The sequence below is a fragment of the Ahaetulla prasina genome, chromosome 1 (assembly GCF_028640845.1).
Source record: "Ahaetulla prasina isolate Xishuangbanna chromosome 1, ASM2864084v1, whole genome shotgun sequence".
Taxonomy (NCBI): Eukaryota; Metazoa; Chordata; class Lepidosauria; order Squamata; family Colubridae; genus Ahaetulla; species Ahaetulla prasina.
Window position 1 is genome coordinate 48,501,361 of NC_080539.1, and position 18,540 is coordinate 48,519,900.

At 39.3% G+C, this 18,540-nt stretch overlaps 1 protein-coding gene across 1 annotated transcript in view; it reads left to right on the forward strand.

The window, feature by feature from the left end:
• Positions 1 to 18,540, forward strand: part of LOC131189192 (phosphofurin acidic cluster sorting protein 2-like) — a 183,196-nt gene that overhangs the window by 98,187 nt on the left and 66,469 nt on the right. The window contains exon 2 of the mRNA XM_058165165.1: positions 17,608 to 17,695. Within this exon, the coding sequence (XP_058021148.1) occupies positions 17,608 to 17,695 (88 nt within the window). The remainder of the gene's footprint in view (positions 1 to 17,607; positions 17,696 to 18,540) is intronic.

Here is an 18,540-nt window from a genome sequence, read left to right on the forward strand (position 1 = left end):
TGGCAAAGCCATATGTCTTCAGGGCCTTCCAGAAAGTCAATAGATTTGGGGCCAACCTTACCTCAGTGAGGATGTTGTTCCAAAGGGCAGGTATCATGACAGAAAAGGCTCTCCTGCTGTCAGATGGTGCTCCTTAGTGGATGGGACCTGTAATATGCCCCTCCTGTTGGTGTTGATGGGAAGGGTAGATGTAACCAGGGAAAAGTGGTCCTTGAAATAACCTAAGCTCATGCTGTAGAGCAGGGGTGTCAAACTCAAGGCCTGCGGGCTGGATCCGGCACGCAGGGTGCTTAGATCTGGCCCATGGGGCCGCCCTGGAAATAGTGAAGGACCAGCCTGCAGTGCCTCTCCAAGCGAGAATGGAGCCTTGCACTAGTAGAGTGCTCCAGGAGAATCTCCCCTAGCCTCACCCGGGCCACCACAAGTGATCTCAAGTTGGCCATACCTATCCTGCACACACACCCCCCACAAAGATCAAACACAACCTTGATGCAGCCCTCAATAAAATCGAGTTTGACATCCCAGCTGTAGAAGGGCTTTGTAAATCATAACCAGCACTTTAAGAATATTCAGTAAATCGGAAGCTTGGAAAGCAGAAAGCCTGGAGTTTCAGCTCTGAAGCCAAGTTGTGACAGTTATACTACAGTGGACAGTCAAATTTAATGTTTAAAGCTTCATTCTTGTTTGCAGTAAAGTCTAACCAAATCATGTCTGAGAGTCAAGTCTAACCAAAAGTGAATTAAGTGTTAAGTATCTAGAGAATTGAGATTGATGGTTGAACTCTGGTATAAACTCTGAGAGTAGTGTTTTTTCCCCATCTTTTCCCCATCTTCAAGTTGAGAAGTCAAAGATATGTGTCAGTTCTTTTCTATTTGCATGGTGCATAAGGGGTCACTGGTCATGAAGTTAGTGCCATTTTACTCTTTTGTATCAGTTTTAACCTTTTTCACTGTGGCATATTCTGAAGGTTTTTTTAAAAAGGGCAGTCTGCTTCTTAACCTAACTATTGTTCCTGCTTATCACGTTCCGTTTATGTTTTGTTACATCAGATCAGTTTTTAGTAGTTTAACAATATTTCCTGCTCTGCTTGGATAGTGTTTTTTAAATCACTATCTGTACAAATTTGCTACCAAACAACACAAGCCACAGTTTTGTTTACATTCTTCCCAAAACCATGAAAGAGGCAAATGCTACAAATTTATAAAATGATGTACTCTGTGGACAGAGAAGAATCCTGTGTGTTTCGTCTTTTAGTATTAGTATTTGAATAAGAGGTCACCCAAATAAATTGATTGGTAGGGGACATAATGTATAATTAATTGATTGGAACCCTCCACTATAGTCATTGAAATTATTAATGGCCTGGATATTTTTAAACAGACAAATTAAGGGGTGTCTGGTAGTAAACTGGCAGCTTATTGGAAGCCTATTTGTCATGGAGGGCTTTATTCAATATTCAATATGGAAGCAACCAGTTATCAGCCCCACTTTCTCTTAACTATTTGAAGATGTGGCCTGATATAATTTTTATATATCAGTATCAAGAAAGATCTCTAGGATGGGAAACGTGTTTTAGTGTTGATCCAGCATTAAGATCTTGTGTTTATAGAAAGGTAAACCCACAATCACAGAAGATTAATATTCTATCTACACTCCTTAACTTATTCAGTAAAAAATGTAAGTTGCTTCTGGATCAATACATCCCACATCACAGAGTATCCAAATTGTGCAGCAATTTACTTTAAAGGTCAGACTTCATAACTATATTCATTCATTAATGAATGAAATAAGAAAATTTTAATATAGTGATAATAATTGTAAATTCATTATTTATTGATTGATATTTTTTTCTTTATGTGTCTTTTCTTTTAGATAGCTACTTATTCTGCTCCTTAAATGTTTTAACAAATAAATTATTATTTTTTTAAAAAATATGAAGAGTTCCACTGCTGAAATACAATGTTTTAAAAGCTTGTAATATTTTATATATAAAAGGTATCATCATTTGAATATTGTTAAACCTTAAATGCTGGGTTAATTCTGTAAATGGTGTAAATTTACACCATTCTGCACTACGAACTTACATGTTTTGACATATTTCTGGTACATTCTAGTACTGATTAATATGTAATTTAAAAGCTAGCAATAAAACTAACATGAATTGGTATTTATAGATTCCATTGCTTTGTTTAAAAACCCGGAAGCATGTCTGATAACCATTTATTTTCTGAATATTATATAAAACAATATAAATTAATTTAATATATGCATGCTATCAAAGAAAATCTGCTTTAACCGTGTAATTTTTCATGCAGTACAATAATGATCATTATTATTTTTATTCACTTTGTACTGTGATAGATTTTACTTATAAATTGTAGTCTTTTAAACTTATCTTAAGAGATAGATTGAGAAGATTATGAAAAATCCAGGTTCTAGTATTTTCCATTCTTTTTTTTCTTTTTTTTTGAGCTATATTTGCTAGAAAGAGGTTCTCTGGTAAAGCTTAATAGTGAGGCAAAAGGACAGATAACAAAAACTCTACACAGAATATGTTAACAATGTGAATTCATTTTTTTATTACAAGTGTTCTAAAGGCCATACACTCAGCTACTTTAAAAAGTGTTTAGATTTTACAGAGACAAATACTTAACACTATTAATGGCCTCTTGTCATGTATTACTTCTGGTATTATCAACCAAATATATCTGAATCTTAGTTGCTAAGGAACATGAATAGAAAGCTATTATGCTTTTGTGTTCTACTTGTGGCTTTCTTCGAGGCTTGTGTAGGCCACTAATATAGTCTTGCTCTGATCTAGCAGAGTTTCACATAATCTCATTTTAGAAGAACAGAAAAAGAGTCATGTTGCCTTTTTAGGAAAAGTTGCACAATATCAGGATACATAATTTATAATTGTGCTAATATTTAACTCTCAAGTTCTTATCCTATATTTCTAAGAAAAAAAGGCTTGCATTAGGAATTATTTCATATGAATTCCATTTTTTATTCCTTCAATCCAGATTGGAGCACTAAATTAATTAACATCTTGTTTTTTTATTGCTTCATTTTTAGGATGATGGCTGAGAACTTGATTTTTAGGGAACTGTCATGGAGTTAAACCTTTTCTCTCCGGGGGAGGGGGGGTGCTTACTGCAACAGGAGAGTAGGAAAACAATTCTTTCAGACAGATGGAAAGAAGGAATACAAACTCAAGAAGTTGCATTTTTGCACTGGCATATAACATACTCTTGAAACACTTTCAAGAATGTAGGAGAGAGAAAAAAGAAAAACTTGAAAATTTTGGGAGGAAAAAAGGAGGTCATGTTATAAAGCAAGATAGAGAATATCTGGCTCTTCAGATGTTCTTGGACTTCAACTCCAATTAACTACTTAATCTACCCAGTAGTCAGAGAGTATCAGACAAATACGTTCAGTTGGCTACTGGTTATTGTCGCTCTGTTCCATGATTGGTTCATAATATTAAATACACTTTTAGATAATTAATTTTATGTAAATGATTAACTTGGCATTCTTAATGCTGTGAGGAGTTCTGGCAATAAGGTAACGAATAATATCTAGGCACTGAAGTCCACCTTTGTTTGGGTTTGTGTCAATTTGTATCAAAACACTTAATATGCTTATACTCATATTTGTTTCTTGGCTACAAGAAACTTTAGTGTGCTGTTAGTTTAAAAATGCTCCTGTGACCATCATCATACTATAAAACAACAACAAAGGTTAGGAGCTGCCATGGTTCCATCTCCTGATTTTCCCCACCAATGTTGGCTTTTATTTTTATTTCAAGTTAGAGAATTTTAATCATTCTTGTCTGGGCAGATGTTCTCTCCCTTGAAGCCTGTCTATAACCAGATGACATTCTGTTCAGACTGTGTCAAATTAAACAGAAATTATAATTAAATAGAAATTAAATAGAAATCATCATTGTCAGTCTTAACTCTAATTACTTAGCCTGTTAGTTTTCAGATTGCTTTCTGGGGAACTTTTAAGTTTCTTTGGAGCTGATCAGAATTCCTGAAAACCAGTAATAGCAAACAGTTCCAAAGAGCTTATTTATTGCTGCTGTCACACCGCCCATGTTCCAGCCAGAACAGAACACAGGATTTTGTTCCATGCAGGGACACATTTTCTCAGAGAGGGAGGGATTGCAACGAGACAGGAGAGCCAAAGGAATCTCTATGCTTATGAACCTAATAGTGTGCAATTGAACATGACTTCCAAATCCTTTGCATTAAGAGGTTGCCACAAAGAGGAGGGGGTCAGCTTATTTTCCAAAGCACCAGGGGGCAGGACAAGAAACAACGGGTGGTAACTAATCAAGCAGAGAAGCAACCTGAAATTAAGAAGAAACTTCCTAACTGTGAGAATAATTAACCACTGGAATTGCTTGCAGTCAGTTGTCGGTGCTTCATCACTGGAGATTTTTAAGAAAAGAATGAATAGTCACTTGTCTGAAATGGCTGGGTCTTCCGCTTGAGCAGGGGGTTGGACTAGAAGACCTCAAAGTCCCTTCCAGCTCTATTCTGATTGATTGAGATTTGGTGACAGATTTGACATACCTCAGCAGAAAACTCCATTTTTGAAATAAAAAAGGTTAGAAGTTACTGACATGAACAAGTTGCCTTCATCAGTTTCCTGCTCTAACTCTTGCATTATTTTTCCCCAACCCGTTTTATCTGTAATGTGCCTAAGGGACACCCCAAATCAGAGATGTGTATTTACAGATTATCACATTTCATTTGATATTTGAACTGGATATAGCCTTTCTCCATTTAAGAATATTTCTGTTCTTTTCTGTTCTGTTCTGTTCTGTTCTGTTTTGTTCTGTTCTGTTCTGTTCTACTCTACTCTACTCTACTTTACTCTATTTTATTCGCCAACTAGATTAATGCTATTGAATAGTCCATATAATGGATTTTAGGGCAGTAGTCCTGACTAATAACTAATTTTCAAAGGCATACCTCCATATGCCCATTGCTAATTGTTAACCTGAATTTCTCCACTACCAATTTTCACTGAGTACTGAATGCTTCTAATTTGTGTAAGAGCTAGAGTGAACACATCTGTTGCATTTAATTTTATCCAGCATCACCTTTCATATAAAAAGAAATTTGTGCATAATTTCTGGTAATATATATATAATATATATATATATTATATATTATATTATATTATGTATATATATAATATAATAAATATATATTGCTCCCAGAAGCACGAAGCTGAAGCCTGAAGATGACGAATGAGACTTCGTCGAAACGTCGCCAAGACACTTCCAATTTTACGCGGGAGAAAACCCGAATAACCAAAGACCTACATATATATATATATATATATATTTGTTTTCTGAGGTTTTCACGGGTGTTTGTATATAGGTCTTTGGTTGTTCGGGTTTTCTCCCGTGTAAAATTGGGAGTGTCTTGGCGACGTTCGTGAAGTCTCATTCGTCATCTTCAGGCTTCAACCGTGCTTCTGGGAGCAATGTGTGATCGCAGCTGTTTCTTCCTTTTAACTGCTAGTGGGGTTTGAACTGATTGGGTGGGAGCTTGGCTGTGCTCTGATTGGATGGGGTTTTCTGTGCTCTGATTGGCTGGGGTGTGTCCTGTGTTGGTGGGGGCTTGGTTGTGCTCAGTCTAGTCTGTGCTGCAGGGGGATTTGAGCTGGTGAGCTGCATAGCTGTTGTTTGGCTTTGTGGTTGTGCTACATCTTCATAGTGGGTGTCAGTCTGCTGCATGAATGGATTGGAAGGGTTTGAAATGGCTAATGTTGCAGCTGCGGTCTGGCTTCTGGTCCTTGGTCGTGCTTCATGATCAGTGTGGGTTTGGGTCTGCTTTCTGGGTGGATGTGCGGTGGTGACATCCTGTGTGGACCTCGTGAGTGTGGGTCTGGTGTCATTCCTCGTGTTAGGGACTCGTTTGTCAATAAGGACGGGTTTCCAAATGGCTGGTAGGCGGGAGGTGTCATCTCGTTTGTTCATGCTGTGTGGGCGTTTTTCTATCTCAATGGCTTCTCTGATTATTCTGTTGTTAAAGTGTTCAGTTTTGGCGATAGTTCTGGTCTTTTTAAAGTCAATATCATGTCCTGTGACTTTAAAGTGTTGGACCAGGGAAGAAGTTGGATCCTCTTTTTGAATGAGTTCTTGTGTTCTTCAATCGTGCACTTATTCTTCTGTTGGTTTGTCCAATGTATGTGGTGGGGCAGGCGGTGCATGGGATTTCATATACTCCTTGATTTTCTAACTCAATTTTGTCTTTGGGGTTTCTTAGGATGGTGGATATTTTCTGTTTGTGCAGAATGCTGTCTTGATGTTGTGTTTGTGGAGGATCTTGCTGATTCTGTCTGTGGTGCCTTTTATATATGGGAGGAGGGCTGTGCCGTTTTCTTGTTCTCTGTCTTGGATTTTAGTGGGGGGTTCTTTTTGGATTAGTTTGGTAATCTTATTTCTCTGGAATCCATTGGATGTTAGTACGTTAGTGAGAGTGTCTAGTTCGGGTTTTAGGTGTTGTTCATCAGCTAAGCATTTTGTTCTGGAGATGAGTGTCTTGGCTACAGAGTTGATCTGTGCTGGGTGGTGGTGTGAGAGTGCGTGCAGATAGCGGTTTGTGTGTGTTTTCTTCTGGTAGATGGTGTGTCCTAGGGAGCCATTGGGTTTTCTGTAGACTAAGACATCCAGGAAGGGAAGTTGGTTATTAACTTCTGTTTCCATGGTGAACTGTATTTTGGGGTGTAGGCTATTGAGGTGTGTGAGGAAGTTGTCAAGTTTTTCTTTCCCGTGTGGCCAGATATGTAGACGACACCTTCATAATCTGGCCACACGGGAAAGAAAAACTTGACAACTTCCTCACACACCTCAATAGCCTACACCCCAAAATACAGTTCACCATGGAAACAGAAGTTAATAACCAACTTCCCTTCCTGGATGTCTTAGTCTACAGAAAACCCAATGGCTCCCTAGGACACACCATCTACCAGAAGAAAACACACACAAACCGCTATCTGCACGCACTCTCACACCACCACCCAGCACAGATCAACTCTGTAGCCAAGACACTCATCTCCAGAACAAAATGCTTAGCTGATGAACAACACCTAAAACCCGAACTAGACACTCTCACTAATGTACTAACATCCAATGGATTCCAGAGAAATAAGATTACCAAACTAATCCAAAAAGAACCCCCCACTAAAATCCAAGACAGAGAACAAGAAAACGGCACAGCCCTCCTCCCATATATAAAAGGCACCACAGACAGAATCAGCAAGATCCTCCACAAACACAACATCAAGACAGCATTCTGCACAAACAGAAAAGTATCCACCATCCTAAGAAACCCCAAAGACAAAATTGAGTTAGAAAATCAAGGAGTATATGAAATCCCATGCACCGCCTGCCCCACCACATACATTGGACAAACCAACAGAAGAATAAGTGCACGCATTGAAGAACACAAGAACTCATTCAAAAAAGAGGAACCAACTTCTTCCCTGGTCCAACACTTTAAAGTCACAGGACATGATATTGACTTTAAAAGACCAGAACTATCGCCAAAACTGAACACTTTAACAACAGAATAATCAGAGAAGCCATTGAGATAGAAAACGCCCACACAGCATGAACAAACGAGATGACACCTCCGCCTACCAGCCATTTGAAACCCGCCTTATTGACAAACGAGTCCCTAACACGAGGAATGACACCAGACCCACACTCACAAGGTCCCCACAGGATGTCACCACCCCACATCCACCCAGAAAGCAGACCCAAACCCACACTGATCATGAAGCACGACCAAGGACCAGAAGCCAGACCGCAGCTGCAACATTAGCCATTTCAAACCCTCCAATCCATTCATGCAGCAGACTGACCCACTATGAAGATGTAGCACGACCACAAAGCCAAACAACAGCTATGCAGCTCACCAGCTCAAATCCCCTGCAGCACAGACTAGACTGAGCACAACCAAGCCCCCACCAACACAGGACACACCCCAGCCAATCAGAGCACAGAAAACCCCCATCCAATCAGAGCACAGCCAAGCTCCCACCCAATCAGTTCAAACCCCACTAGCAGTTAAAGGAAGAAACAGCTGCGATCACACATTGCTCCCAGAAGCCTGAGCTGAAGCCTGAAGATGACGAATGAGACTTCGTCGAAACGTCGCCAAGACACTTCCAATTTTACGGGAGAAAACCCGAACAACCAAAGACCTATATATATATATATATATATATATATATATATATATATATATATATATATATATATATATATATATATATATATATATATATATATATCTATCTATCTATCTTTGGTTGTTCGGGTCTCCAGCGTAGAAAAGGAACGTCGTGCGTTCGACGAAGTCTCGACTCGTCAGCTTCGAGCTCGGCGTGCTGAGCAGTGCAGCTGTTTCTTCCTTTAACTGCTAGTGGGGTTTGAACTGATTGGGTGGGATGGTGCTCTGATTGGATGAGGTGTGTCCTGTGTTGGTGGGTGTGCTCAGTCTGGTCTGTGCTGCAGGGGATTTGAGCTGGTGAGCTGCATAGCTGTTGCAGCTATGCAGCTCACCAGCTCAAATCCCCCTGCAGCACAGACTAGACTGAGCACAACCAAGCCACCACCCACCCAGGAAACACCCCATCCAATCAGAGCACAGCCAAGCTCCCACCCAATCAGTTCAAACCCCACTAGCAGTTAAAAGGAAGAAACAGCTGCGATCACATTGCTCCCAGAAGCACGAAGCTGAAGCCTGAAGATGACGAATGAGACTTCACGAAACGTCGCCAAGACACTTCCAATTTTACACGGAGAAAACCCGAACAACCAAAGACCTATATACAAACACCGTGAAAACCTCAGAAAATATATATATATATATATATATATATATATATATATATATATATATATATATATATATATATATATATATATATATATATATATATATTGTCACAACAATATATGTAGGTATCATACAAAAAGATTATATAGTATATAAACATATATGAGTAAATATAAGGAGGTATAAGCATATATATAGGAAGAAGAAAAGAAAAACAATAGGACAGGAACAGTAGGCATGTTTGTGCGCTTATGCACGCCCCTTATGGTCCTCTTAGGAATGGTGTGAGGTCAATAGTAGAAAGTTTTTGGATAAAACTTTTAGGATTATGGGAAGAGACAACAGAGTCAGGTAAAGTATTCCAAGCACTGATGATTCTGTTACAGAAGTCATATTTTCTGCAATCTAGATTAAAGCGGTTGACATTAAGTTTAAATCTATTAGTTGCTCTAGTATTATTGCAATTAAAGCTGAAGTAGTCTTTAACAGGAAGGACATTACAATAGATGATTCTGTGAGTTAAACTTAGGTCTTGTCGAAGGCGACCGAGTTCCAAGTTTTCTAAGCCTAGGATTTCGAGTCTGGTGGGATAGGGTATTCTATTGTTTTCAGAGGAATGGAGAACTCTTCTTGTAAAATATTTCTGGAGACGTTCAATTCTTGAACGTGGTATTTGAATTTGGTACATTCTACAATTTGGTACATTCTACAAATTGGGAAAAGTACAGGTTTCAATGCAACAATGTATCATAGTTCACATATTAATTTGGAGTGCTGGCTAACTTTATATGTTGTCATTGTTGTGATTGAAAGGAAAAATAATATGGAATCCCTAAATAGGCCTCGGGGACATATTGGGAATAAAAAGGTAAAGGTAAAGGTTCCCCTCGCACATACGTGCTAGACATTGCCAACTCTAGGGGGCGGTGCTCATCTCCGTTTCAAAGCCGAAGAGCCAGCGCTGTCCGAAGACGTCTCCGTGGTCATGTGGCCGGCATGACTCAACGCCAAAGGTGCACGGAACGCTGTTACCTTCCCACCAAAGGTGGTCCCTATTTTTTCTACTTGCATTTTTACATGCTTTCGAAACTGCTAAATCTAAATAGGCCTCTAAATCCTAAATAGGCCTCCGGGACATATTGGGAATAATGCCAGGCAAATGCAGGGGAAAGAGGAGGGGGAGGATTCAATTATTTAATATTCTGCTTCATGGACATGTTAGTGAGATAACTAAAGTATACTTTTATTTTGATGTTGGAGGGTGCTCACATCATTAAAGTTTGTGGCTTTTAACTATACCCCATAAAAATCTGAAACTTTTTTCAGGGATGGGGCAAATGTGAGATATAGTCAGTTTCTGAGTTCCTTTTTATAATTTTGTCACTGAGTGCTGCCATTCAGTGTGGTTGCTGTGGTCTCTCCCTCCCGCCCTCTCATTCTCACACTCCCCCCCTTCCTCCGCCAGGCCCCCTTTTCCTGGGCATTCCTTCTGGTTTGCCTTTGGAAAGTCAAATGCAGAAGAACTTGAAAGGAGGTGGAATGTGGAGGCCAATGATAGAGAGGGTGGTAAAGGGCAGGGTTGCAATCTTGAGAGTCAGGCAGAACCATTCAGTTCTTGGAAATGCCTAGACAAGCTGACATAGCTTTAAGGAAATGTAATTGGAGCCATCACTGCCTCAGTCGAACTTCAGGGATGCTTAGAAGCTTAGCCAGTTTCTTTTGTGAGCCTATTTTAAACCTTTCTGTTATTTCCACTAAGGGGAATTCAGGCTGCCGGTGAGAAAGCCGGATCGGCTGATTACTTAGGAGATTTTGTCTTGTGGCTCCATTTTCTTTCTTTCTTGCTTTCAGGATGGCTAGTCCTGGGAGTACTGCCAGGAAATCTGCTGGTTCCTTAGAATTTAGGTACTTCTAGTATTCTGGGAATAGTTAGCTTGGATTGCAGGAAGCGGGTGTTCTGCACAGTCACAATTAAGGCTATAGTATAGCAGTAAAGAAGGGTGGGGAGAGAGGTGGCTGAGCGCAGAACCTTGAATGCCAGATTCTGCTTAGTTCTATTTCACTTAGCAATGTACTTTTTCACTCTTCCAGTATCTGCTGGAGTTTATATAGAATTTGTTACATTTTTTTCCAGATTTCATATTGTTTACTAGTTATATACCTTGTCTGTTATCAGTAAAGTGTTTTTGAGAGGGATAGGACAGTGAAAGACATAGAGCACCTCATGCACAGATTTTGAGAAGTGCTGGCTCTTAATTCTTTTCTGCCATTTAGTGAGATATGAAATGGCTAAAGGCAGGAAACTGGTGCCACCTAGAGGACATTGCAAGCTATCAAAGTGGGTTTGATACCCATTGGAGCTAAACAAAGCCGTGGGGTGATGGAAGCTGTGGAAGCAGTTAGGTCAGTGTTTTCAACTTAGCAGTTTTAAGATTTGTAAACTTCAGCTCTCAAAATTCCCTAGCGAGCATGCTGGCTGCAGAATTCTGGGAGCTGAATTCCACACGCTCTAAGAATGCTAAGATTGAGAAACCCTGGATTAGATTGTCAGGTCCCTGGGTATATTGGGTGGTAGTGGAAATCGTTGTCCTATATAGCCAATTTGGGGAAGTCTGGATTAGAATAAACAGTATCTGGATGAGAGGTGTTCAAATTTGTCACATTTTTATTGCGGTCAATAACAGGTCAGTTCCAACTTAGATTTTTCATTATTCAGATGTTATACTTGTACTATCACATTTTCATAAAGGTAAAGGTAAAGGTTCCCCTTGCACATATGTGTTAGTCATTTCCGATTCTGGGAGCGGTGCTCATCTCCATTTCAAAGCCGAAGAGCCAGCGCTGTCTGAAGACGTCTCCGTGGTCATGTGGCCGGCATGACTAAATGCCAAAAGCGCATGGAGCGCTATTACCTTCCCACCAAAGGTGGTCCCTATTTTTCTACTTGCATTTTTTACGTGCTTTCGAACTGCTAGGTTGGCAGAAGCTGGGGCAAGTAACGGGAGCTCATCCTGTTACGCAGCACTAGGGATTCGAACCGCTGAACTGCCGACCTTTCGATTGACCAGCTCAGCATCTTAGCCACTGAGACACCACTCATATTAATTTTGCATATTAATACGCAACATTTCTTGTTGAAGGTGCATGAAAAGTTATGATACAATGCCTATGAGATAGGTAGCCATATAAGAAGGCTAAATAAATAATAGTTGTAATGCTTGTACTACCTCCAGAATCAAAAGTTGCTTGCGTTAAACATGAATTGCTAAGCAGCAACGCTGAAGGAAGGTTATCACTTTAAACGTCCTGCTAATATTTTTCAGGAGCTCAAGATGTCTCCCTTCATTTTGTCTTCAAACAATCCTACTTAGTACGTAGAGCTGAAAGAAAATAATCAGCCTGAAGTTTTCCAATGAGTTTCTATTCTATTTCTGGGGTGGATTTGAACCTGGATCTCCCCTATCCTAGATCAGCGCCTTCATCACTACCCACATTGGTCTCCTAACTCTTCTTCTGAGTGCATTTCATTGCTCAGCCTTTGGTTTAATCTATGGCAGGGGTGTCAAGCTCATGTCATTAAGGCAACATCACGTGACGTATCGGGACTTCCCCCCGTTCGCTAAACTGGGTGTGGGTGTGGCCAGTGCGTGACGCATCCGGCCCATGGGCCGGGAGTTTGACAGCCCTGAACTATGGTATGTTTTGTATTACTGTAACTTTTCTGCAAAATGTTTTCCTTAGTATGTATTTTATGATCTTTCTCTAAAATTTTGTGAGATGGACCAGTCGTCTTAAGGTAGGTTCTTATATCTAGTTGGACTAGGATTGGACTAGAAGGCCTACAAGGTCCCTTCCAACTCTGTTGTTATATTATATTATTATCTCATATCAGTTAGCATTTGCATTTTGACTTTATTTTACTCTGATGTAGATCTATATTGCATAAAAATTGCTGGCAGTAAGGGTACATAATAATATATTTCTGGGTATATCTTTAGTGGTTAAAACAATTTAAATGATCGATATCTTTAAGGGCTGCTAAAAGTATTGTGGCATCTATTTTTATAGATTCATTTAATCCATAAGACCAACAATACCACTAAAGTGTCTGCAATGGGTTCCTGGAGTCTTCACATATCTTGTTAAGACCTACATTATTTATTTACTTTTGGCAGCTGTATGAATGCAACTAATTGTGGTTGATTCAAATCATACTTATAAAAACCATTGTGTAATACATTGTGCAAAGCCAGCTTAAGTGTTCTGTAACATGCTATAACATTCAAGCATGAATAGGAATACTCTATTACCAATAGAATATTATGCCGCAGATAACTGAATAAGTATAACTAGAATGATTATGTCAACTTGGATTTTATGCATCTCCTAGCATCTCAAACTGTTAGGATTTATCAAAGAAGTCTTCTTTAACAGGTTTGATTAGCAACTCTTTGTTAATTGTATATCAAAATTGGTAAAAAATAAGTTTTTGATAAAGTTATAGTTACAAAAATAAAGAAAAGAGAAAGTAACCAAATATGTAAGCTTTTGAATTGCATTTTCTGAGTTTCAGTATTGAAATTATTTCCTTCCCCTGACAATTGGATGAATAAAAGCAAAATGCTACTGGCTTATTATGATATGAAGGTAGTGAGCCAGCTTTTAAAGTTTTGATTTAAATGACTTCAATAAATTATGTTAAGTGGAAACATTAAGAGAGTTTGGCCCATATTTTATTGCATTCCAATCAGACTTAACAAAATAAAATATGTGCAAAAGTTGCTCATGGGTATAGGAACAAATAGATGAAAACTACTACAGTAATTTTATATTGAGCATCTGAAAAAAATTAACCCATTGAAGAAATATAATTTTGAAACAGCTACATATTTATGTAACATATAATTACATAAAGTAGTGTTTCATCTTGTAGATAAGATACTATTATCATTAATATGTATAACCAACTCTTCCTGTTTTTAATATATAGCTTTTGATGCTGTAGTTTTAAATGTTGTATATATCTGTTTTAGGTTCATTGCATTTATTTTCATTTAAATGTGGTTTTTTTATAAATTGTGCCTTGAACAGAATTTTCTTGTGAGCCAGGATAAAAATATTGTAATAGAAATGCTATAGATGGTTCTGGGGAATTATCAATGGCATGTTTAAATTATAGAAATGGAGTCTTAGCTTTTCTGCTTCCTGTGGTGCCCTTAGTTAGTTAGGGAACATTCATGCTAGTAGCTAAATATAAATAACATAGTAATCCAACAGAAAGATAATTTTTGTGGGCTTCTCTCTCACAGATATTAAGCAGTGGAAAAGGAGCTGGCAGAGTCTTGGGAACTGATGTGCGCAGATGTGTTTGCGTACATTTAGATAGCTGAAAATACTAGTGACTTCATAGGGAATCAAACTTTTTCTTTAGGGATATGTAGCTAGCATCAGGGCTAATTTATCGTGGTCAGTTGGAGACCAATTAAATTTAATACTCTGTGACAAAGGTATGATGTGTTCTGTGTAAAACAATTTGCTGCTGTGTCTCATCAGATATATATCCTCATTTATGTTTGAGGGGAGATCACTATTTGCAGATCATACAAGAAATCATAAAGAACACCTATAGCAAATTCTGTAGCACTGATGACAATACATGGATATTATATAATGTAAGGTTACCCTTCAGGTTGAGGTCAAGACCTGATGATTACATGCATGTTTCAGAAGTATCTAGAGTGTATAGGGTAGAGTGTCTACCTTCTAGTCTAATCTGTATTCTTGAAAGTAGATAGACACCCCCATCCAATCCTTAAACAGGCCTAGATCTGCTATGCTTCAGAAATTAGCCATGGTTCAGCTAGATGTTGCCACCTGCTGGTTTTTTCTTTAGAGGTGAATGTTTGGAAAATTGTAAATGTGTAGAATATATTGCTGCATCTTTAACAATGAACCTACTGAATTCTTGGAATGCTTCAATGGCAAAGTCCTCTAAACCGGGGGTCCCCAACCTTTCGGATCGCAGGGACCATTGACTTCATAATTTAAATCCCGCAGACCACTAATATGATCTGCATAATGTCTGGCTGGGTGGGCATGGCAAGGAGGTCATGTGACTGGGTGGGTGTGGCCAACTTGATGTCACTCATGTTGAGGGGTGCCTCGCCGGCCTCTACTTGCCCCTCCCTTCCCAACCACTTCTCGCCTGCCCACGTGGGCTCCTTAGGGCCTCAACAGAAAGCAGTTGTTGGAGCTAAGCAGCCACCACGAGAAAGAGTTGCCAAAAAAGCTGGCTCAGTTCAAATTGGACCTGGCCGAGAAGGGGGCTCAGCAGAAGTACCTTACTGAGGACTAGCAGCATAGGCTTTCCAAGCAGAGGGAAGACCTGCGGGAGTGCAAGGCCAGGTGCAGGTGCCTGGAGGCTCAGCAGGCTGAGATGGTCAGCCAGTTCCAGGCCATGAGGCAGTCCCACTGGAATGAGGCCCTCCGGCTCTTCACCACCAGCGGTGCTTCCCCCCAGCCTTCACCCAAAGCCCCGCACCAGGAGGCTGAAGCAGACCCCAAGTCAGAATTTCTGCCCCCCTCTGACCCACATAAAAAGACCCTGAAGGGGGAGACTCTCTTCAGCAACACAAACATTCATTGCACGTATCCATCCCAGGGGCTGTAGTTTGAGGACCCCTGGTTTAATGCAGTAGAAAAAATGTAAATAATTTGTCTGTGGACCACCAAAATTTTCTTGTGGACCACCAGTTGGTGACCACTGCTCTAAACAATCAAAAAGGTATTTAGTGGCTATTCCATCAAGGAGGTCCTAGGAATGAAGATTTCTTTTCCTTGAAAATTTAGTATAGAAAACCAGATGTTTTTACTGAATGGTTGCCATTCTGCTGCATAATTAGCCAACAGGATAAAACTTTCACTTTCCATTTTTCATATTCTGGACAAAAGCACACTGACAGCCTTCTTATATGAAAAACATCATGATGTACTTCTATAATAATAATAAAATCAAGTGACAACATCTACAGAGTAGAATTAAGGCCAAGTGCTTGGTTCTATTATTTAACACTTCAGTCCAAATACATCCTAATCGCAGGCCTTAGGTCCTTGGTGATAGGTTGGGGACATAGGGAGACACAAACGATAAAGAATTCCATGCAATCCATAGCAGTACCCCCAGATTTCCCTCAGTAAACTGTAGGACTGCTTGAAATAATTTGCATTCTAAAAACTTGCATGCCTTTTTTGGTCAGCTGTTATATCTGCATAGATAGCTTGGCTTTTTATGATATACAATTAAAATATCTGCCTCTCTCATATATTCCAGAAGTCTTTTTTTAATAGTGGTACAGGAAAATAGTTAATATATGTATGCCACTGCAACTGGAAAAAATTGAGTCAAGGCTGACCCAAATTTTGAACAAAGGTTTGCATTTCAGGAGCTTTATGAATGATGCATACTGCATATGTTCAGAAATGTTTCTGCTGGGCTTGTTGTGAAGGGAGAAAAATAGCAAACTGTACCCTCCATTCCGAGGTCTGCATATAAATCTTTTTGATGAATTATCAGTTGTGTTTGATCCTTTTTCTGGGGGAAAAAAATCACTTCATAAACTTTGGTCTAAAAGTAAAATGGTGTTTTTAGATGAAAAAGGTGCTCCATTTTTGTTCCCAAAACAATGATGCTGAAGGAATTCCTTGGAAATATCTATTGTAACCAACTGAATTTGCTGAATGCCTCCTGGTATTTGACTGGGTGAGGGTTGGAACCTCAGAAAAATATTGACAATCTCTGTAATGTCTCATTCCTGACTTCATGCAGTGTGGATGTATCAGGAGGAAATTGGGCCACAAGGAACTGCTTTGTTAATAAAAACTACAAAAAATAGTTACCAGAATTTTTTTTTACTAGACGGCTTAAGAGAATTGGATGTGTTCTCCTGCTACCCGCTAAGGAGGGGAAGTCCTCATCTTCATGACATGTGGAATGTAAGATTCTAGCCTTTGAGAACACTTAATATTAATAGTAAAAAGGCGTCTTCCAACCCCTGTTAATGTCCCATAAAACAGACAGACTGAAAAAGAGGGGTTTGTGTGCCTCCCTCCCCCTCCCTCTCCTTAGAACTCCTGGTTGAATGATGAGTAACGGTTGTTTAAACACCAGGCTGTACTCAATGCTAGTGAAGTGATTCAGAAACAACGCTGGGGGGACCAAATGGGAAGTAATAGGATTCACTGAATAGGATGATTTGATGTACAGAGATTTAACTCAATCTCATGTATTTACTGTATCTGCTGTTGCGCAACTTATACTTACTTGTGTGTTGTTTACTATCCAAATAAAAAATAAGCAAAGAAAAAAAAATCCTTTGGGTTACATTAAGGGCTCGATACTGCAATAATTATAAGGAAATTCCCCTAATCATTGTAGTGTCTCTGTACAGAGCTGGCACCGGTTTCCTTTTGGGCAGGGATTTCTTCTCTGTGTGCTTTGCAACTTCCTGTCATAGCATAATCTTCTTAATCCTGCTTTAGCTCTATTAATTTTCCTCCTTTCCTCTTTTTCTGATCCGCTTTCTCTCTGCTGCATGAATTCAGGAGTTCCTGAGTTAGAGGAGCAACTCCGGCCCCAACGTGGTCAGCAATATCCCAGGCTACCTCCGGAGCCTCTTGTATCATGCAGCAGGGGCCCTGGGATGGTGGTGCCTGAATGTATCCCATTCTCTCTGTCTTACAGGCTGTGCAGCCTTCGCCTGAAAAAGCTGACGGTGCTGCGGGAACTAGACAAGGAGCTTAGCTCTGTGCTCATTGCTGTGAAGATCCAGGTAAGCCGCTGATCTTCTGTACTGTATTCACCTGTCTTTGGGAAGCTCTACTGGGTCCTCCTCAGAGATGCTTTACTTCACTGTGTCATTGTTATGGTCTCATTATTGTCGCACGTTTGCCTTTTCCACAAACTGCTGTTGCCTCTGGAGAGAGGAACCACCTTTACTGTCTCTGCAAAGCTTCTTGCTCTTTAAAAGGTAGCCATTTGACATGTAAAAATGTATATTGCTATATAATAGTAGTATTACACAGGAATGGGACTACATTTATATATAGGAATGTTCGCATCAGATTATAAATTTGACAATAGTTTTACAAAATTCCTAAATATGTGAAAAAAAGATCTTAGTAAAGGTCATGTGCTTTTGTCCTAAGTATGAACCTGGAGAAAGAGAAGGAGGAAGACTCAAGGCCCTTTCCTCATGAGTAATGATTAACCATCCCTAGTAAAGATACGATCTGGGACACATATTGTATTAGATCATGTTTTTTTAACCATGGTTTACTGAAATAATCCTAATTAGTTGGATTCTAATAGTATACTTTGCCATTATGTAATTTGTTTAATTGGAGGTGGTCCGGTTTTCTTTCTCAGGCTTCTGACAAATAAAACTAATTATTAAATACAACAGAAATATAAACAGGCAGATCTGTGCAAGCTATATCTGTTTCTGAACTTAGACTAGGATTCTCATTCTCAGACTAAACAAATACCAGCGCATCATAGATAATTTCAAGAAACAACTGGACCAAACCATGACCTCAGAACACATAAAAATGCTGACTACCATCAAGACTAAATCTCTAAAACAAGCTGAAAATACTAGTGACTTCATAGGGAATC